Below are 22,633 nucleotides of genomic sequence, written 5' to 3'. Positions count from 1 at the left end.
TTGATCCTAGGGAGGGAGGGAAGGACGAGAATTACTCCCACTGACCAAAGGAGAAGCGCTGAAGGTAAGTCTAGGACGGCAAGATGCGGGGGAAACAGTGACACCACCAAAAGATTCAAGGACTAGACAGGAAACTGCTGGACAGCAAAGGCAGGGATGGAGAATCTGAGTCACTTGGGTGCCAACATAAAACCTGCACGGAAACTGGAATTAAATTTGAAAGCAGGTTTTATTTAACACGTGGGATGCAGGAAGCTAATGACGTGCAAATAGACCAAGAGTAAAAAAGAAAAAAAAAAAAGAGAAGCATGCTAAACAGCTTTTATCATTCATTGGCCATTTTGTATGCTATTAACAGAACATCTGCACACCCCCCCCCCCCCCCCCAATGAAGTTCAAAAGTTAACTGGGCAGCCGAGTGGACCAAACCCCTTCCCACCTTCAAAATTTCCCACTCTGTCCCAACCACCTTCAAAATTACCTGGGCCCAGCTGGCCAAACCTAGCCAGGAGCTCTCCAAATCCTCCTCCACCCCCCAGGGAACCCAGTTCCAGAGCACCTTTCGCTGACTGCTGACTTGGAGGGACCAAATGGCAAACAGTGAAGGAGTGTGAAGAAATTAATATTACATCTTGTTGCAGCCTACAGACACTTAATAAATGTATTCACTCCTTCACTGTCTACCGATTGATCCATCCAGTCAGCTATCAGTGGAAGGACCAATCCCCTTTCATAAGGCTGTCCTTTCAGAATTCTGAAACAAGGGATTGGTCCTTTCACTGACAACTAACAGTGGAGGGACCAATCAGCAGCCAGTGAAGTAGCAGCCCCATCCGAAGAAGAGCTTCTGGGGCTAGGGAAGAATTTGGAGGGCTCCTGGCTACTTTACCATTTTGTGGCAGTCAGGTGGGCGAGAGGGGATTTGGCCACGAGGTCCAGCTGTTTTCGAAGTTAGGTAGGTGAAGGGGAAGAGAATCCAGTGCTCATTGGCTCGGTTCGGTTAATTGTGAGGTGAGAGAGAGAGAGAGAGCGCGAGAGACATGCTCGGCCCGCTCGACCCAGCAGTGGGTGGAAGGCAGGAGGTTTGAGTGACTGAGAAAGAACTTGGCCCGCCTGGCTAACTGTTGAATGTTGGGTGAGTGGGAGGGGAGTTGGCCAGGCCTGCTCTCTACTGCAGAAAGTTTAATTTCTGTTTCTGACCAGGTCTTAAATTTCCCGTGGTTAAAAAAGGCATGGCAGTCACTGCCCCCACTAGCACACCTCCTTGCATTAAAAGATAATAGCCAGTGTGCGCATTACCCTGAAATTTGCATGCACCTGCACTAATCATAGTGTGGGTTTTAACTCCTACTCTGCTGTGGGGTTTTTTGGCTATAAAACCCATTATGTACTAGGTTTAGGTTAGTGCCGAAAAACCCATGTTAAAATGGAAGCAAAACGTTGTGCTAGGGTCAGTGTGGCTTATTACATCAGCCCCAATAAGCCAACAGGATAATTAACATCACCTCTCTTCACAGACACCCTATTAATGAGATAAATTCAAGATGGAGGCAACATTTAGTCTAAACATGGTCATAAGGAACTCCACATATAGACAAGATCTAATTAATTCTGGGAGTTGCCCCTCACAGGGGAGGAGCCAATTCGCTTCAGAGGACTGCATGCAACTGAACCAAGAAAGTTAATCCCTTGGGTTGGAAGAATTATTGTCTCTACACAAGGTTGGGTGTCACTTGGGCATGCTGTCTGCGGTGGTGGTGGGGGGGTGCTTTAGAAGGAGATAAAAATGGGATAAAAAATTAAGGCTATAGAACCCCTTCAAAACTGCCTACAAAAAAGCTCCATAAAATAGCCTTATACATTTCAGCCTTAAGCAGGTTAATATTTTCTTTTTAGCTACCTGATAATATAATTTGTTAACATCCCTCAGCGACATCAATGGAAGCAAATTACTAGGCTGCTAGAAGTCATCAATTCTGCTGAAATCTATGCATTAGTCCAGCAACAGCACAACAGTAAAACACTCTAGAGCATGTATTACTGACCGTGCGGGAAAGTCTCAGGAGATGATTATGTCATGCAGGCGTCAGTCAATGCTCACTGTAGTCAAGTACACTGAACTATTTTATTTATACATATTCACTGCCCGTTTTTCCAGAAGGATGCTCAAAGTGGTGTACAATAAGCAAAAATATAACAAAACAAGAATAAAACAAAAAAATAAGAATAAAAATACCTGATAAGAGACATGAAATAAAAATGTCCATCTATAAAACATAAAAAACAGTCTAAATGAAATCTGACCAGATTAACAAAAATAAAATTAAAATACATGCTTTACTGTCCTTCTCTTTTCTTCCCCTGAAAGATCTTAGGCCTTACTATTTCAGATCTGGCTATCATCACACAGTCATCACTTTAGTCCTAAATCTCCCTCTGTATTGTGCCCATTGCTTCCTGGGAATGACAGCGCAGAGTGCAGCAGCTTTCTTTAGTGCTACACAAAAGATTGCTCAATGGCACGCCACAGTGTGTCTAAAAGATACAGAATCACACAGTTTATTGTTTCACATTAAGAGCCTAACTTTCAAACATATCCATTGTACAGCATTTGCGCATGTAGGTGGATCCACAGAGTTTAATGCTAGTATTTTATAAACTGTGCAGTTTACAAAATACCACATATTTCTGCTTCAAAAGTACACGGAAATCTTTCTAATGTAAGAAAATGCATACTTCCTCTATCCATTTTATAAATTTATGTGCATATATTTTAGACGCATTAAAAATGGTTCTAGATATATCAAATCTGTATATTTCTAATTTTGAAGAAAGAGTAATATATCCTTCACAGTGCATGGGATATATTATGCTATGGAGAAGATTTACAGATGGCATACTTACTTTCTGGAATGGGATCCATGTTACAACAAATAATTTCATCAAAATCCACATTTGAGGTTCACTACGACTTCAGATCAGATGCAGGTTTTGTTTTTTGGATATGATTATTTCTTAAGATGGGGGGGGGGGGGGGTATAAAATGTACAGCATACAGAAACCCTACAGATCATAACTTATTGAGTTATCGAAGTTGTCATCCGAAAGCATTGCACAAAGGTTTATTTTATAGACAATTTTTGAGGATTAAAAGAATTTGCAGATATGAGGGATTTCAGGATTCAAGACAAATTGTTAGGGAGACTATTAGAGAAAGGATATCCTGTTTGTATCACAAAATGAGCTTTATATATTGAGTTGTTATAGTTAGATCATGAATGGAAGAATGAAGACAGATTAATGTGTATTTAGGTATTCTGATAGAGCACATTTAGTTTGTAAAACAATAATTAAACATTATTCAGTTCTAACATCGCATTCTGTTTTAAAGAACCACTTTGCATAGCCTATTCGAAAGCCGGGAACATGAAAGATAATACTGTCCATTAAGTATTACCAATGATTGGACAAATGGAAATTGTAAACAGAAATAAAGGAAATCACCAATGTGGCAACTGTTCTGTTTGTTCTAAGACTTTGAAAGAAATCAACAGAACTAGGGGTCATGAAATTAAACTGCAGGGAGGACGACGCAGAACCAATGACAGGAAATATTTCTTCACAAAGAGGGTGGTGAATGCCTGGAATGCCCTTCTGGAGGAGGTGGTGAAGACTAAAACAGTGAAGGAAAAGGGGAATTGGATTCAGACAGCAACCAGCAAGGGCTTGTGAAGGATGTCAAAGGGGCATGGAACTGTGAAGGATTTCAAAGGGGGCATGGGATAAACACTGTGGATCCCTAAGGGCCAGAGGATGGGAATAAATAGAAAAGCTTGGGGGTAACCTGCACGGAGCGGCAGTTATTACCTTGGGAAGCTTGCTGGGCAGACTAGATGGCCCATTTTGGTCTTTTTCTGCCGTCATTACTATGTTACCATGACTTTTACAGTTTGGGGAACAACAATATGGGGGTAACTTGCTGAGGCAGCTTTCACAATCCTTAATGATTAAGCCTGACACTTTTGATGCAGCTCCTCATTGCTCTCTGCTTTCACAGCAGTGGTTAAGGGAAATTGGATTCAAACAGCATCCCGAGGACCCTGACTTTTATGGTCTGGTAAACTGATAAGCATGGGGGTAACCCACACAGCGCAGCAGATACTGGCCTAAGCATGCTGGGCAGACTGGGTGGATCATTTGGTCCTTTTCTGCCGTCATTTCTATGCAGTATGGAAAGGAAGCATCCCATTTCCCAACAGAGAATATTTTCATATCAGTCAACGAGCCATACATCAAAAAAATGTTGTGATTGTTATAATATGCCCTTGCCCCATGTTATATGTGGGAAGAAATAAAAGAATGATGAAGACACATTTGCTTGAACATCAAAGTTGTTTCAATAATTGATGTAAGGAAGCAACAATGGTCAAACATTCTTTACAAAACCAATATGAATTTGGACAGTAAAGATAGTTGGTTACTGAACAAGTTGAACAGCATTGGTGGGGTAGGAATGTTGCTAGGACATTAACTGTACATTTTCAAACTTAACGTTTTGGAGCCTGAATGGAGAGATTTCTTCATTGGCTTAAAATGTTCTTAAGTAACTGATTTGTCAAGCAAATGTTTAAGTTTGATTGGTTGTTCAAGAATGCACTGCTCAATCATTGTACTTGGTTTATCAGTATTTCTCAATTTTTCAGCTGATGAGAGCATTTTTGAGACAAGTTGCTGGCACATGGACATAGCATGGGACCATGTTGGATGCATTGCAGAAATTTGGTGAAAGGAAGTAATTAGTGTGCTTTTACATCAGCGATTCTCAACTGGTGTGTCGCCAAGCACCGGCAGGTGTGTTGTGTGCTACCTGCAGCCAGCAGGGCAAAGATCAGAGCGCTGCCACCAGCAGAGACCAGGCCAGCGGGGGCCAAAGATCGGAGCACACCGCCGCTGCAGACCAGGCCAACAGGGGCCTGTATGTGGTGTGTATTTGAAATGGGGATGCTGCTTGTGTGTATGTGAGGGAGGAGGGTGCTTCAGTCTGTGTGTGTGTGTAAGAGCCAGAGAGCGAGAACGTGTGTGTTTTTGAAAGCCTGTGTGTAAGTATGAGAGAGACTAGTCAGAGAGGTGAGGTGTGTATGTGTGAAAATGACTGATCAGGGAGGTGACTGGTATGTGTGAGACACAAAAACTGGTCCCGAGGGTGCAACTGGTGTGTATATGAGTGTGTGAGAGCGAGACAGAGACTGGTTGTTGTCCCTAAGGAAGAGGACCATGAAGACAGCTTCAGCAGCTACTGCTGCTTCTGGTGTGGCCTGCCAGGGAAAGGAGTAGGACAACTGCTGGAAAGGGTAAGTAAAGGTGGCTTTTAAAGTTCATTTTTCTTGATTGACTGTCATTTTAATTATTGGGTATTATGTGATATGTCTGCTGTTTTGAAATATCTTATTGGTGTCTGCAGAATTTTTAATATTTTTTTAAACAGTTTTTAATTGTTGGATGATGTTCGGTTCATCAGCTCTTTTGAAACATTTATTCAAATAGTTTTACAACTAGAAAATAATGTAGGGATCTATAAGCAGCTTGGCTTTTTCTGTTTCCCTAATTGGAGGTGTATGGGTGTTTAGGGCCTGGTTTAATCTTTGTAGTGTTGCCTTTTCATAGATAGGATTGTTACTGTTTGAGTGCATGCCATAATGCAGGTGTAATTTTGTGCGGGTTATTCTGTGTGCATTATTGCAGATCCTGGGACTATGTTAGGTGCTATATTTCTGTTTCCATTTCTCCAGGTTTGCACTGCATGCAGAGTGGCATTTTTGGGTTTCCATTACAGTTTCTGCCTCCATATTTATAATTTGTGGTCCTTCTGTACTTGGTGAAGGTCAATTTTGTTTGTAACACCGAGATGAGGTATTTAAAACTAGCATGTAGGCTAGTAAAAAACCTTACTTTATTTGTTGTGTTTTCTCAATAGGGCATGCATTGGTGGTGAACTGCTGTCTTTTTATAAGTAGGGCTATTGCGCCTGGTAGTAGAGGGAGTTTGTGTTGCTGTTATTGAGATAACACTAGAATATCTTTTTTGTATGATGAGTTGTACGGGGAATGTTCTAGTTCTACTTTATACCCATTGCTGAGGATCGGGTGTGGGGGTGGGGTTCCCGTGGATGCAAAGTGTACATTTACATTTAGCCTTGTGACAGTTATGTGTTCAGTGTGTCACACATGTGAGAACTATCTATCAGGTGTGTCCTGACAGAAAAAAGGTTGAGAACCACTGTTTTATATATATGAAAGTTTCTTTTTTTCTCTTAAGATTTTTACAAAAAACTCAAAAAAGTGAGAGAAGTGAAACATGACTATGATTATAACAAAGAGGTCTTTCAATTTTATTGTTATTCTTGATATAGGAGTCCCATTATACAAATATAAATAGCTACTACTGAAATACATATTAAAAAAAGAGGATCTACTGTGAATGTTTGTGATGGTTGATGGAATCTTCTCTAGGTACTGGAATTATATTTGCACAATAACATGTACATGTAATAACCATTATTTATATGCATAAATTTATATGTATACCATTTCAGAAATAAGTCTGCATTTACTTGGAATCACCATTTCTCTGATACCTCCACCAGTACACCTGTTCTGTCTCCACCCTGAACTCCGAACACTTCATCTGGACCTTCTACCCAAAAACTGCAAACAGGCAAGTCTGATTTCACTTGTGCACGAGTCAATTAGCAGATGTAAAGCATACATCTCTTTCAAAATAGCAACTACCCATTCATACTTCTAAACCCCACCTTGGAATGCCCCTTTTTTAAATTCTCAGTAAAATGTATGCAGGAAAACAAAAATATGCCCACACTCTTGACGTTTATACAACACGTACACACATGCATGTGTGGGGAGACTTCCAAATTTGTGTCCTCTTCAATTCTAGTAACAGGATATTTGGGTGGGGGAGATCCAGGAGTTTCTATTCCCAAAGTGCTGAAAAAAATGCTTGAAACTGCACTACTCAGAGTGACCAGTGGATGGCACTTGGTGCAACATTGGCTCACTGGATTATGGTTATTGATAGGTATAAAGGTATCCGAATATTGGTGTTTTGGGTGATGTGTCCCCCTGAAGTTTATGGGAGGGTTTGATTGGTGGAAGGTATTAAAGCAATGTGACAAGATGATGGTTATAGCCAGAGGGATGCTGGGCTACACAGAGGAATAACCAGCAAGAAAAAAAAAATAAAAATTAAGGATAATGCCCTTGTACAGGTCTTTGATGAGACCTCACCTGCAGTATTGTGCTCAGTTCTAGAGACCATATCTCCAAAAGAAGAGAAACAGGATGGAAGCAATTCAGAGGAAGGCAACCAAAATGGTCTGGGGTCTGTTTCAGAAGATGCACGAGGAGAAGCTGATGGATCTAACTATGTATACCCCTGGAGGAGAGGAGGTGCTGGGGAAATATGATACAGATCTTCAAATACCTAAAAGGCTTTGATTCACAGTCATCAAATCTTTTCCATTGGAAAGGAAACTACAGAACTAGGGGTCATAATATGAAACTCCAAGGGGGATGACGATGCAGAACCAACATTAGGAAATATGTCATCATGGAGAGGGGGGGTGGATGCCTGGAATGCCTTCCAAGATAAGGCGATGAAGGCAACAACGATAATGGAATGGGATAAACACTGCACGGCTAAAGGATGGAAACGAAGAAACAGGGTAACCTATATAAATTTCATGTGCAACATTTTGGATTGGGGTAACCTTCATGGAACAGCAGTTACTACCCTTAATATAAGGCTTGGGGTGACCAGCTTGTGCAACTGAAGCCACAAATTCATGGCATAGAGCAATTATAGGTTGTAGCATAGAACAGTGGTTCTCAACCTTTTTCCCATCGTGACACACCTGACAGACCACATTCACATGTGTGACACACTGCTCATTACAATTCACGGCGGAAATAAAAAGTAAAGGTCCGGTAATTATTTTTATTGTTTAAAATGACACAAGGAAAAGATATGTATTCTGTCTGAACAGAAATTGTATAAATGGTAAACATCCCACACCAAAACAGCACCAATTTCCAGCACTTAACAGTAACCACTTACCTAAGAAAAGGCAACACTGAAAATATTACACCAGGCCTTAAGACCCCAATACATCTATTAGGAAAATGGACCAAGCCAGGCTGCTATAGAGCCCTACACAGAAACTACACGCCAACAGAAAACCTCACCTGAGTCACATGTGCTGACCCTCACCTAACAAAGAATAAAGAGAGCAAAACGCATAACTAGAAGCTTGCAGACAAAAACTGAATTGGAAACTGCAACAAGCCAGAGTCTCTGTATGCAGTGCAACAAAGGAAAAAGAGAAACATCACCAGTCCTTATAAAACAAATCCAGAAATATAAAATCAGTAGCAGTAAAACCATACTAACAAAAAGAACAGATTATTTCAAAACAGCTGCTGAATGGAATATCCAATAATTAAAAACTCATAAAAAATTTCTAGATACCAATAAAATATTTCAAAATAGCAGACACAAAGACCCAGTAATGAAAAATAAGGATACAAAAATGTTTTTGCTCTGCATACCTGGGAACGTTTGATATCCAGGTCTCCTGAGATTGTTTTGAATTAGCAGGAGGAGGGGTGGTTTGCTTGGAACTTTCTCCTCTCAGTCACATACCAGCGCTCTCTCTCACACTGGCTCTCAATTACACACCTATACACACATGCTCTCAGTCACTCACATATACACATGCTTCTTCTCTCACTTATATAGGCTCTTAATTACACATTTACACATATGCTGTCTATCTTTTCACGCTTACACATACAGGCTTTCAATCACACATACATGCTGTCTTTTTCTCTCACACACAGACTCTCATTCACATGCTTACAAACATGCTCTCTCTCTTTCCCTCATTTACACACAGGCTCTCAATCACATACTCCCTCACCTAAACCAGCTCTCAATCACACACAAGACACATGCTCTCTCTCTCTTACTTATACACACAGGCTCTTAATCATACATACACATGATCTCTCTCACACACAAAGGATCTCAATCATACACACATACTCTTTCACACAAACAGGTTTTCAATCACAAACTTACACATACAGGTTCCCAATTGTAAACTTACATTCATGCTCTCTCTCTCACAGGCAGGCTCTCAATCACAGACATACTCTCTTTCACATATACAGGCTCTCAATCATTCACATACATGCTATCTCACTCACACACATACGCACACAGGATCTCAAACACACATGCTTGCTGTTCATTCACTCTCTCTCCCTCCCTCCCCGGAACTAGCGGCAGCAGCCGCCTCCTCCCAACCCATCCTCCTTCATTTTCAGCCCTCGCGGAGAAAGGAATTCCATCGGCCGCAGGGGTTGACGTTCTTCATTTTTCTCCGAGCCGCGCTGCTCATTCCTCAGGCCGCGCCTCTCTTCTTTTCTTCGGGCCGATGCTGCCTGCACTAGCATGGTCTCTTCTTCCCGCGCATACACCCGCTGCTCACCACCTCCTCTTCCGGGCTGCCAGCATCTCCTCTTCCTGGGCTGACAGCATTTTAAGCCCGGGCAGAGGAGGACCGGTGAGCAGCTGGGTCAGTGGGGGACCAGGAAGTGTGGCGACACACTGGCATAGAGCAATTATTTATGAGACACTTTTGCATTTTCAGCTCAATTAGCATGGATGCTTTTAATGCATTTGCAGCATCGCTCTTGGCTTGGATGGTAGGAGAATTGGATTCAGATGACAGCCAACATGGCCTCGACTTTTACGGTTCGAGGTACTGATATGTAAACATTTGGGTAAAAGCATTGTGTAGCACAGGACAGCTTCTACTGCCAAGTCCAGAGCAAAGTATGTTCAAGCGGCATTGTCTGAATTATCAAGGTGGCTAGTCATACCATAAAAATGTTACGAGCAGTAATTTTGTTATGGGTTTAACAATTGCTTGGTTTTGACTGTAAATATTACCACCCTTAACATAAGGCTTGGGGGAAACCTGCACAGAGCAGCAGTTACTACCCTTAACAAAGCTGGGAGAAACATGCATGCAGTGGCAGTTACTATCCTTAACACAAGGCTTGGGGTGACCTGCATGGTGCAGCAGGGCTACCCTAACAGAATGGGAGTAACTTGCATGGAGCGGTAGTTGCTGCCTTTGACAGAGGGCTTGGGGGGTGGTGTGCATGGACTATTTGATATTCTTCTGCCAACTGTTACTGTATGTTCCAGGAAGGTATAAATTGTGGGTCAAATTGGTGGGAGTTGGTCTTTTTAAGGTAGAGCTGGGGAAGAGAAGAACCTCTAGGATCTAGTTGTCTTGAAATAGCCAGCCCATGGGTTGGCGAGGCATGGGGACTCCTCTAGTATGGAGTTCACCCCTGCAAGGGCTCTTCCCCTCAAGGGAAGTGGCCTGAGACTGAGGAATGTAGAGTTGGCCTGAAGAAGTAGCTGGGAATAGGAGTGGAAGGAGAGGCCATTCTTCCTCTCGAGGAAGACTGTCTGGGGAGGAGATGAAAGGGTATCCTGAGATGAGAAGTACTCCAAAGAGAAATGGAATGTAAAGGAGACTGGAGAATCCTTCACATTGTTCAAGTGTGAAGCCAAGGATGAAAAAAGAAAGGTTCCTGAGGTCATGATGTGGCTGTGAGTGACTAGACACACACACACACACACACACATACATACACACTATATCACAAAAGTTGTAGAATGGAACTGGGAAAATAATGGACGACGAAAAGCTCTAATTTCTGTTCAAGTATAGTCTCAGAGGCAGGTATTCCAAATTTTGGTGATACCACATAGATTTTAATACTGTATGTTTTACTCTGACTGTGTATCCCCATCAACTGAGTATTCAGTAACAAATGTTTACCCTATACCAAAACGTATACAGTAACTGGTTTAAAATCCAGAAATAGGGATGGTAACTTTGAAACAACCGCATAGGCACACATGTAGGTGCACATGCCGGCTCGTGCCAAAGGATGTGGCCATTTTATAACATAACATATGCGCGTATGGTATAAAAAAGGCTGTTCGCGCGTACGTGTGCACAATTTTATATGGATGTGTGCATATGTCACCTCTACCACGTAAGTGGGGGGATTTTAGTAGACGTGCGCTGACGCAATTACCAGTGTTCCTAGTTCGCCCAGGTAATGGTAGGACTTCCTAACCCCCCTAGTTCACTAGCCTACCTTTTACCATGTTAGCCCCAACCCTTAAAACCCCGCTAACCTCTAGTTTTTTTTGTTTCAGGATTTACACACCATCCATACCAGAAGTATAGTTACATGGTAGGGGACCCAAACGTGCCCTTGTGCGCGTAAATATGCGCAAGATTTCATTGAGAAATCTAGAAATGCCCATGCCTTGGCCAGACATGCCCACACTCCTCCCCTTTTTTGCCAAAAATGTAATCGCACGCTTTTTAAAATCCACGCGCCGAACGCCCGCTTGACTTTTCTGTGCAAATCTCCCGGCTTTGGCATGTGTAGGGCTTTTAAAATTCACCTTAAAGAGATTTGGTTATATCTTGGAGTGGTGAGGCTATTTGGTGAGACTACTTATGCCAGCATTAGTAGAGAAATATAAGGACCAGATTCATGGAGGGGAAAATGGCCAACGCACTCCCAGATCGGTCAAGAAAAAGCGAGCTATCCAGCTGCTCCTTATAGGAGCCACGTAACCATCTGCATGACTCAAACTCATTTAGTTGGTTCAGAAATTGGGAGTCTGACTTCCATTATACAGGGACAAAACCTCTCGCTATTTTATAAAAATGACAAGAGGCGTTTTTTTGCACCTTATAGACTAACCAATGTATTGAGGCATGAGCTTTCGAGGATAGAGTCTACTTTGTTAGATACCTTATTATCATCATTTTGTGTGCCCTGTGGTTGTGTGGTTACACACGCTACTTAAGTGCATCTATGCTATTTTTAGGGTGGCAACCCTTTGAAAATTCACCTTTTAAGTGAACTTGGCAAATATAGCTCAGCATTTCTGAAATGGCACTAGGACAGCTGTGAATGACACTTCTAGACCACTCTCTTGACCACACCAAGCAGCAGCAGCAGCACAGGCAGTGGCGGGCACAGAGAGACCCAAACCAGGTAACCCGGGCTTCATGGCCCCCCCCTCCCTTCTGTATAGGATCCTTCATTCCAGTCATTTACCTGTACTGCAGTGCCAGCCTCAGGGCTGTAGCATTGGATTCATATTTCCCCACCAGCATACTCATCCTCTCTGCATTGCTCTTGCACTCTTCCAGTGTTATTGTTAACAAATCGTTCTGGGATTTTAGGTGCTCTATTCGACTGCAGAAAAAAACCAAAACATTATCAGAAGAATATTACCTTTTAAGCTTCACATATACAAATCACAGCCAAGGCTCACTTTCTTTTCTAAAACCCAAGAAATCTTGACGCATTGCAGTGTCAGAGGCTCTATGACCGAACGTACTTTCAAAAGAGCTAGAGCTAAATCCCCAAATTTCAGCCAGCAATAATCCAGATGGTACGTGCGATGCCATTTCTCGCTATGGCTTAAGTACAGGTTTATATCCACTCAAGCATACTTTAACATGCTGCTCTTGACATTTAGGATTGCCTGAATGATAGCCAAGTAAAAATTGTGTGTAGAAATGCCTTCTATTATCCTTGCCTGCTTTGTCATTTTTTTATGTTTGTACACTATCTATATTTTGTGTCAGATTCTTGTCACAATAAGGACTGCCAAGTGGCTTTAAAGTGATGGATCTTGACTTAGCTTATACAAAAAAAAAAAAAAAAAATGACATTCTGAATTTGATTTTTAAAAAAATGGACCACAGCTTACACATTTAGCATGGCTTTAGGAAAACAAAAACCTGGAGTCCAAGGCATCTGCTTTCAACATTTCTTTGTTTAACCATGATCTTTTCTCCCACTTCATAACCAAGCCCTTCAAACAGCTTGCCAACGCTGCCCGAGTGCACCCAAATTGCATGCCAAGCCTGTCTATAAAGTGAGCTGCACCCATATTATTGAAGTGTGCATACTAGGTCTCTGTGTAGTGAAGGGGATGGAGGAGTTGAGTGAGAAAAGAGAGAAACAGCCTTATCCTGGGCCTTCAAAGTCACTTCATTAGCTCTGTAGAGGAGAATGCATGCGACTCAGGAGCAAAAGGCATATATTCGTTGGGTTGTCCAAACAATATGCTAATCCACAGGGCATCAGGACAGCATTCATTTTAATATAAGATACCGTTTTATCCCTGTATGTCCCCTTCTGAGAACCCAGCACATCTCTGTAGTGCTTCTAATATAAACTATATCTAAAGCACTTCTTCAAATTCACCCCATTCTAGGAACAGCCAAATGGCAGAGAAATGGCTAAAGAAGCGTCTTTTTTTTTTTTTTTTTTTTTTTACACTCCAGATGTTGCTATGACCACCAGGCATTGAAAAATCAGGTACTGAAGTAGAAAAGGCAATTCATTGCTGCCACACCTCAAGAACACAAGTCAGTAACACTAACTAAGGAGTCGCCATTTAGCTGTGCAGTGAATATCTACTGGTACATTATACAAATGGAAATACACATGTTATGTAGTTTAAACAGAGAAAAAAATATATAGTAGGCAATGGGCCATTCATTACCATTCCACATTTATTTACAGATGATGCATCAAAAACTGGAATTAAAGTGCTTCATATAATACTAGCTAACCAGTACAGATTCGTTACCCACACAGTAAAATACCTGTTTAGACTGGCTCAATGGTTCAGAACCCAGCGCGGAGACATCAAGGATTTCAATTCAGATCCCTTCTCTACCTGGGCTACGAAGGTGATGTGCTCAGGTCAGAGGAGGGTGGGAAGGAAGGAAAGAAGATGGCCACTGTCTACTGTAGTGGCCTCTGCCAGCAAATGATCAATGCTAGGTACCCACTCTCACTGGAGTTGCTCTCCTCCCCCCTCCCCTTGCCAAGCTAGTTCAAGACGAGGCCGATAGAAAGGGGACAAGGCAAAAGTCAGGGGGAGGGGAACCACTGAATTGTTTGTCTGCATTCCAACTTACCTATTTAATCTCTCCGTTTCCACTTCAAATTCACGGATCTTGCTTTCAGAGATAGCAGAGCCATGAGAGTAGAGGGTCTGGAAGATTTCCTGAATGTTGGAGCAGTCTTGCAAGGAATGGGCCAAATGCTCTGCCACGCTGCTGGACACCTGCATAAAAGCAGTTCATGAACACACACCGCATCTCGGCCCTGGTTTCTAGCTTCCTCCCCTTCTTGCGTACTGCCCGCTCAACTCACTCACACCTCCAAGCTTTCCCTTCCTCATCTTTTCAGTCTGGAACTCACGCCTGCTTCATCAGGTGTCCTCTCTCTGAACCCGGACATCCCAACTGATCTCTGGCTCTCTCTTCACTTCCTTCAGAGCTAGGTATCCTTTGGCTTATCCCATTCTTCCTTTAATTTTTTATTTTTTAAGTGCTTTCTTGTTTGGTAAAATTTGAGAGGGAGGGGGCTGGGATTAAGAACATAATTTTACGATCATCTACCCCAGACGGCAGAGAACCAATGAAGAATACAACAAAACCAGTCTAGGATAATGATCAATATCCTACAAGTGGTCAAGCTTCTACAACTGGGATACCTCCTTAGCAGCATGGATCAGATAGATTGGATGGGTCAAATTGGTCTTTATCTGCTTTCGCCTACGCTATTATGCCTCTCCCATCTCCACACTGTGAGCTACCACCAGATTGTGCCTGCAACTGCCCCATCATCTCTCTTGCATATCTTCTCCCTTTCCTCACATAAATGTATAAGCTCATTTGGTCGGGGAACTGCCTTCCTTTAATGCACCTGTATGACTTGTGCTAATCATTCGCTGTATTCCCAAAATGACATATTAATGGTTATCTTGCAAAGCACTGCAAATACTGCCACAGGCTATAAAATAAAATACGACCATAACAGTGCAAATTATTAACTATAAACCTTATACTGCATAATTTCTGCTTTTCTCAAAGTATCAGCTTGACTGTTCCTTGACGTTAGTGCTCAGCTACTTACTGAGTCCCATTTTTCTCGTATTCTTTTTGGTTCCAAATTATTCATTTCTGCTTATTACAGACAATGCATCCTATTTTTAAACATCAGAGTTCCATAAGTTCATACTTTGGCTCTGTTGGGGCAGCGCTAGAACAAGTCTGTAGGCTTATAATGGGAGCAGCAAAATAGGAAGGGCTTAAAAAAAAAAAAAAAAAAGCGCACACTAATTTTGTCTCAGGAGTGAATCTGAAAAGCAAAATGACATGTTCATAAACACAAGCTTGTTTTATACCCACTGACTGAACCGGCACAATATTTTTGGTTGCTGCTGTGTGGTTTTAGTACTGCTTTTTTCAATTGGAAGTGGTAAGAATATTGATTTGATTAGGAAAAGGAACAAACATTTTATACACTAAACCAGTTACCAAACAAACAATAGTGCTGCCCTTCTAATTCTGCACCCAGCTGGGACTAATCTAACCAACTCATCTGAAATGGAGCAGCTTTCAGCAAGGTCACCTCTGCGCTGACCTATGGCTGAACCTGGTTTATGGGAACAGATTCTGAAATGGCAGCCAGTGATGGAATGACTCCCTTGTGAGGAAAGGCTAAGCAGATTAGGGCACTTCAGCCTGGAGAAGAGACAACCGAGAGGAGATATGATATAAACCTCTATCATCATGAGTGATGTGGAAAAAGTTATAGGGACTAGGGGACACTCTATGAAAGTAGCTCATAGCAGGCTTAAAGCAAAACTTAAGGAAGCACATTTTAAGTCATCGTATAATTAAGCTGTGGAATCTGTTGTCAGAGGACATGGTTAGGGTTAGAAGTGCGGCTGAGTTTAAAAAAAAAAAGATTTGAACAAGTTTCTGGAGGGCAGGCAGATTAACAATTATTAGTCAGACAGACCCTGAGATTGTCACATCTTACTTCTGAAAGTGAACAGGGCAGGGGATGTCTCCATTAGGATCTGCAGAGTACTTCAAGTGACTTGGACTGGCCACTGTCAGAAACCAGATGCTATAGTCTTGATGGGCCACTGGTCTGATCCATCATGGCACCACTTATGTTCTTAAAATACCACTGCCGCAAAACTCCCGCAGGAGTACAGACGTCAGCCGCAAAGAGCATGATCACACATCTTGTACAGCCTCTCTAAAAGGCCGGACACACATTAAGGCAAGGCTCATTAAGCTTACTACTGATGAAATGTCAAGTAATCGTCTCAAGGCTTGACCACTAACTCCATTACTAGGTCACATACACTGCCTAAAGACTGCAATGACCTCCAAAAGCTTTAATGATATGGAGATTTTAATTAACCTGTATTTCCAGGGGTCAGTCAAACATCTTCTTCTCAGTCTTCGGCAGTGAGTTTGTTATAATGAACAGAAGTCTCAGTTATGGGCGCACAATTTGTTAAGAGTTGAACAATAATTTTATACTTCCTTGCAAACTTTTTTCTCTTTTTTTTTTTTTTTTTTACAGAAATGATACTCACCCCTATGCTGCTGATTTCTGATCCCAGGATGGGGCGTTCAGAAGATGACGACTCTGACTTTGTCTTTGACAGTTTCACCCGCTCAGCAATCTAAACAACATTTTCCACAGGTTACTCACAAGAAAACCATGCCTGTCTTTTTTTTTTTTCCCCCCAGAGCTATGCAAAGTGTACCAGTGTTAACGGACTTGCTGTTTTGTGAAATTATGCATTAAGGTGATTAATATAAGCTGGCATCTCTGTTGTTAAAAAGACAAATTGATTACCAGTTTATCTCTCCTCACAGCTCCCATTTCAGAGACCTTACGGGGCTGCTCTCGGGCTCCCCGGGGGGATCCTGGACTACACTTCCCAGTTAATCGCGTGCCTGCGCCGCAGCCGGGCAGAGCGGGGGGGAGCTGTTCAGATAATGAGGCGCATTACCATGCAACACGACGGCTCACCTTGGCAATCGGAACGTCATTGCTGCTGCTGCTCGTACTCAGCTCTCCGGTACTGGGGTTAATGGGCCGACTTGCAGAAGTAAGCCGGCCGGGGCTGGACGGGCCGGCGGCCTGCACGCTCTGTAAGCGTGTTTGTAACTCTCGAACCTAGAATCAAAAAAAAAGTAGGCTTGTGCTAAGTGATCTTCCATCCGTTCTTAAATGATGGATTCCCTTTGTTCTCACTAATGCTGTGATATTCAAGGCTCTGAGTCTAGCAACAGAGATACTTGGGATGGCTGAAGGATAAAAGTATTTATTAAAAAAACATAGCAGCATGAATCTATCTGCTATAAGAATGGCAAAGCAATAAAACAACTAATTTGTTAATGACATCACAAATAAATTTAGCTTATTTCATTATGTTGCCTATATACTAAAAGCTACTTATTAAACTTCAAAACCATGCAATTAATAATTCAGTTTTCAACAATAAGCAATTTTTAAGGTGTTTCCCTGTAAACATACTGAACAGTTCTATGGAATCGGCTATCATCGGGTGCCATATATCACATACAGCCAGGTCTGAACAAAACAGAACCACCACCAGAACACAGTGACAATTCCTTTTGCTGGAGCCCCTGTGAAAACGCCTGCAATGCCAAAGTAGCAGGATCATTACAAACCATAAACACAATGACAAAGTACTCAAACTGCTGAGGACCTTTTAGGAGGAGAAAGCACAGCTACTGTTTTTCCCTCAAGTCGCATGCATTTCCACAGATCAGTTTTGTCTGAATAGTAGGATCAGAACATCATCCACACAGAACACAAAACTGCTGTGCTCCTTCTTCCCTGTGCAATCAAATCCTGCCAATTACTGTTTTCCTCGATTCAGCTTTAGCAAACGTGCCCTTAAGTGTTTTTTCCACTCAAGTTTCTTCCCCGAAATCTGCAGTTTGGGGGTCTTTTTTTCTTCTTATCTGTTCAGCAGCACGGCTTAAATCCCCTCTTTTGCTTCCTTGTGCCTCAAGCCACATAGTTCATCTGCCACACAGTTCACCTATTTCGTCCTTGTCTGCCATCCTGGCAACTGCACAGTCTAGCTCTTGTTTGAGAAGATGTTTGGAACAGAAGTAGCAAGATAAATAAATATAAGTGTACACTTACTCCCCAAATGCTGCAACCTCTCAGGACTTACACGTGGCAGCACTTTTAATAATGTATGCATTTACTACATTATAGATAATCCAAATACTCCATCTCCTGTCTGTGTCTTGGTAACTTACCATACTAGTACTAGCCTATGCATATACAGTCTATTGATCCTGGAGTGCTATAAAGTACTTTCTAAATGCTACTTCATTACAATTAAAATGCCATTTTCCTGTTGAACAACTCGCCACAGATTCCAGCTAAGGGTCAGACTTAATCTGCATTTTTTCCCCCACAGACTTTATAAAATGGGAGAAACTCTGAGTAAATGTCTAATAGTCCAAGGTCCCGATATAACAAATGTTTTGCCCACAAGCACAGAATGAGAAAAATCCCACAATAAATCAGACCCTACATCTTCTGACCACATCTACATTAGATGACCACAGTTCTTATTATCTGGGTAGGGCACAGGTCTCACTGTGGATAATAGCGATGGGAAGGTTACTTCATGAAAAAGATTATAAGACAGCAGCTCTCATCGATCTGCATCACAAGCAGTAAAATATCTGAATAAGCAGACTGGCACAATTGTCAATATAACAGAAAACAAGACACTGCACAAGGGGAGATACTAAGGAAGTTATCACCCTCGAAAGGGAATATGAAATGTAATCACATTCAGTTCTACTCCCCCTTAGCAATTTTGACCCTGTGGTGATGTCTCCACAGGCTGCCATAAACTCTGTGGTTTTTAAAGCAGTACTAGTGAAAAATATATATATATTATTTTTAGATAATTCAACTGGCAGTTACAACAGGAAAAGTCATTAAGATCCACCTTTGCCATTCAAGATGTATATTTCATTCCTGAAGAGCCTTTGGTCTTTAAAGCTACTAAGATTGCCTCGACCTATCCATGCCCATCAATCTGAAGCAAAGTATGTCAGGATGCTATTGTGCTGATTCTTACACCATTAGGAATCTTGTCCAATATATATCAAACATGAATACAGCATGAGCTGAAGGGAGGGAGATACTTAAAAACAAGAGAGCATGGTCACAACAAACATCCATATCTTAAAAAAAAAAAAAAAAAAGATGGACGGACCACAAAGACAGGAGACAGGAATAAGATTTGTGGGGAAACAATCGAGTCATGAGAGAAGCGAGATGGTGTTTCTGTGAACTTAAGCTAGTATGCCAGTTTCAGTTCCATGTGTTGCTGACTCATGATTCTCCTTCGGTTCAACTTGTTCAAATCTATGACCGGAAGAGCTGTCACAGTTCTAGAAAGTGAAGGGGGACTAACAGGATCTATTAAACACAGTTCATCCAGATGTTATCTAAAAATCACGGTCATCTTGGAAACGTATCTTTCACATCCAGAAAGCCAAGTCACGCCCAAATTCTGAAAACAACCAACCTTTTACAAAAACTAACATACTAATTCATACAAATTGGTGGGAAAAATGTAATGTGAAACAGAATTTAAAGACTTAGGGGCGGATTTTCAGAGCCCTGCTCGCCTATATCCGCCCAAATCCGGGCGGATTTAGGCGAGCAGGGCCCTGCGCGCCGGTGAGCCTATTTTACATAGGCCTACCGGCGCGCGCAGAGCCCTGGGACTCGCATAAGTCCCGGGGTTCTCCGAGGGGGGCGGGCCCGGTCGTCGCGGCGTTTAGGGGGCGTGTCGGCAGCGTTTTGGGGGCGGGTACGGGGGCGTGGCTAAGGCCCGGGGCGGTCCGGGGGCGTGGCCGCGCCCTCCGTACCCGCCCCCAGGTCGCGTCCCAGCGCGCAAGAGGCCCGCTGGCACGCGGGGATTTACGCCTCCCTCCGGGAGGCGTAAATCCCCCGACAAAGGTAAGGGGGGGCTTAGACAGGGCCGGGTGGGTGGGTTAGGTAGGGGAAGGGAGGGGAAGGTGAGGGGAGGGCAAAAGGAAGTTCCCTCCGAGGCCGCTCTGATTTCGGAGCGGCCTTGGAGGGAACGGGGGTAGGCTGCGCGGCGCGGCGCGCGCCGGCTATACAAAATCAATAGCCTTGCGCGCGCCGATCCAGACTTTTAGCAGATACGCGCGGCTCCGCGCGTATCTACTAAAATCCAGCTTACTTTTGCTTGCGCCTGATGCGCCAGCAAAAGTAGGCCAATTCGCGCTATTTGAAAATCTACCCCAAAGTTGCAGGTGCTCTCTCGAAGAAAAAAAATTAAACATCTAAAAAAAAAAAAAAAGGAATAAATAAAACTATACTTCCTCCATAATCTGCCTTCTTGCACGACACTTGACTATCCTCCCGGGTGGCTCTCTACCTCTTGAGGCCTTATTAGAGCAAAGAATAGAAAAAAGACATAGCATCCCGAGCTGTATGCAGGGCTGCACAGTGTGGCACATATTTTTGTCACAAGCCCCCAAAGTGGATGAAACCATTGGCAATGTTCCACAACTATCACCAAGACCTGCAGATGACACTAAGTATGTCAACAATATGAATCCAAGGCAAGGAATTTGTGTTCAAGATATCTTAAAGCTAAAGAAAATCTGTAAAAAAAAAAAAAGAAGTCAGTTTAATTTAGGAAATAACACACCTGGAAAATAAGAATTATTAAAAAATTATTATTCCTTCCAAAAATAGTTATTGTCTCATGTAGATCAAAGACTTTTATTTTTATTCTTGTCGGGGGGAAGAAAAACAGAGCTCTTCTCTCTAAACTCAGTCAAAGCTATTAGCTTGGAAAACATGGGCATGATTTTCATAGTACAAAAGCTATCAAATTGTGCTCTTCTGCCAAATGCATACACCAACCTGAGAGCTGCATAATAATACTTTTCCCCTGAAATAGCTTCTGGTTGGACAGGACAGACACAAGGAACAACAGAGAGCTGTACTGCTGTCTTGCTACCGCTGATGATTTAGTGCAGGTATGGCTCTTACAATGAGTTAGAAAAGGAAAGGGAGCTTGCTGCATTTCACCCTCCAGCTAAGAAAGGAAATGCGGCACAACTTTCAGATGGAAATTTTCTTACTGTACAGGGCTGGCTTTTTGATATGGGAAACCAGCATAAAATTGATAAAAAGTGAAGGCAGCTCAAAGAAGAGCCACAACAATATACATGCCCTCCACTATAAGCAGTGGCGATTTTCCAAAAAATAAAAGTTACCAGATTGTGGCCAGTGGTAGACTCTTCCACTCTGGTTGCAATAGGCAAAAGGAAACAATTTGCTTCAGTTCACAACGGGTCTAGGGCAGCAAACTGACAGAAAATCAACACAGACAGGCCGATGCAATATAATGCACTCTGCCGTGTGCACGGCTTTAGAGGCATTTGGACGCGCGTTTTGGACACGTACAAAGCAGCACGAAGCTAATAGCGCTCACCATATGTAAATTCATGTTGATGAAGCTATTACCCCCGATGCAAAAAAAAATTAATGCACGCCTGGTGTGCACATTTTCTCTCTCAAAAATGAACACCTGCCCCGGAGCAAGCATTAATTCTTGAGGAGCCCCAAAAGTTTACAGAAAAGCACCACGATATTAAGTCGGAGGAACCAAAAAAAAAAAAGAACCAAAAAAAAAGGGTTGCAGGTGGTCAGATCCATTTTCCTGACCTGTAGCTGTGTACAGATCCTCGAAAAATTGAGTGTCCCTTTTCCTAACCCGCTGACAGCCACCTCTCTGGGGAGCTGGATGCCGAGGAGGAGCTAGGGGCGTAAACTTTTTCCCAGCACCTCTTTTTCACCACGGCACTCACTTAAATATTAAATCGGGCATGCAGGAGAGATGGATTGGTGCGCGTTAAGGGAGCAGACGCTCAATCATGAGCACCCATTTAACGCGCACAGAGATTGCATCGGCCTGATTATACGGAGACTGAAGGATGTAAAAGTTTACTGTTTAGAAGAAGGGAAAGGCAATAGAGAGAGAGAGCGAGAGTCAAAAGTAATGAGAAAATGCTTTTTTGCCGAGGTGGTGGAAACCTGAAATAGGGGGCAGGATTCAAGCAAGCATGGGACAACACAGAAGAGAATCCAGATTTCAGTTAGAAGGTTACAAGTCCAGCATAATTAGTTTACCACCCCTGAAACAACATGTATTACTTATTACTCCATAGCTGCTATTCCCTCGGTGGAACACAAAAAAGTTCTAGACCTAACAGTTACTTCGCCAACATTGCCCCCCCCTTGCACAAGAAAACTATTTACCTTCCACACCCGTCACTTTTTTTTTTTTCCATTTCAAGAAGCAAGTTGACCTACCTTCAAATCAAAAAATTATGAGCTAATACAACAAAACCTGTAATTAGGATTCCATTAACACAAACTAAGGGAACTGGGAGTGGCAAAAGGAAGAGGGGGGCTATACCAGTAATGGCAAGAAACGCCTTGCACAATTACATAAAGATAACCCTGTCTCAGCAAGTAAAGATCAAAAGGATTTAATTAAA

The 22,633-nt window shown here is 42.4% G+C and overlaps 1 protein-coding gene across 3 annotated transcripts in view; it reads right to left on the bottom strand.

The window, feature by feature from the left end:
- Positions 1-22,633, bottom strand: part of MCC (MCC regulator of WNT signaling pathway) — a 702,540-nt gene that overhangs the window by 86,298 nt on the left and 593,609 nt on the right. For all 3 annotated transcript variants that reach the window (XM_029571531.1, XM_029571538.1, XM_029571544.1), the window contains 4 exons: positions 17,055-17,201; positions 16,612-16,701; positions 14,126-14,274; positions 12,243-12,383 (listed from right to left, as the gene is read on the bottom strand). In XM_029571531.1, coding sequence (XP_029427391.1) covers positions 12,243-12,383; positions 14,126-14,274; positions 16,612-16,701; positions 17,055-17,201 — 527 coding nt within the window. The remainder of the gene's footprint in view (positions 1-12,242; positions 12,384-14,125; positions 14,275-16,611; positions 16,702-17,054; positions 17,202-22,633) is intronic.

This window comes from Rhinatrema bivittatum, chromosome 1, assembly GCF_901001135.1.
Source record: "Rhinatrema bivittatum chromosome 1, aRhiBiv1.1, whole genome shotgun sequence".
Lineage (NCBI taxonomy): Eukaryota > Metazoa > Chordata > Amphibia > Gymnophiona > Rhinatrematidae > Rhinatrema > Rhinatrema bivittatum.
This window is presented reverse-complemented; position numbering and strand designations above follow the sequence as displayed.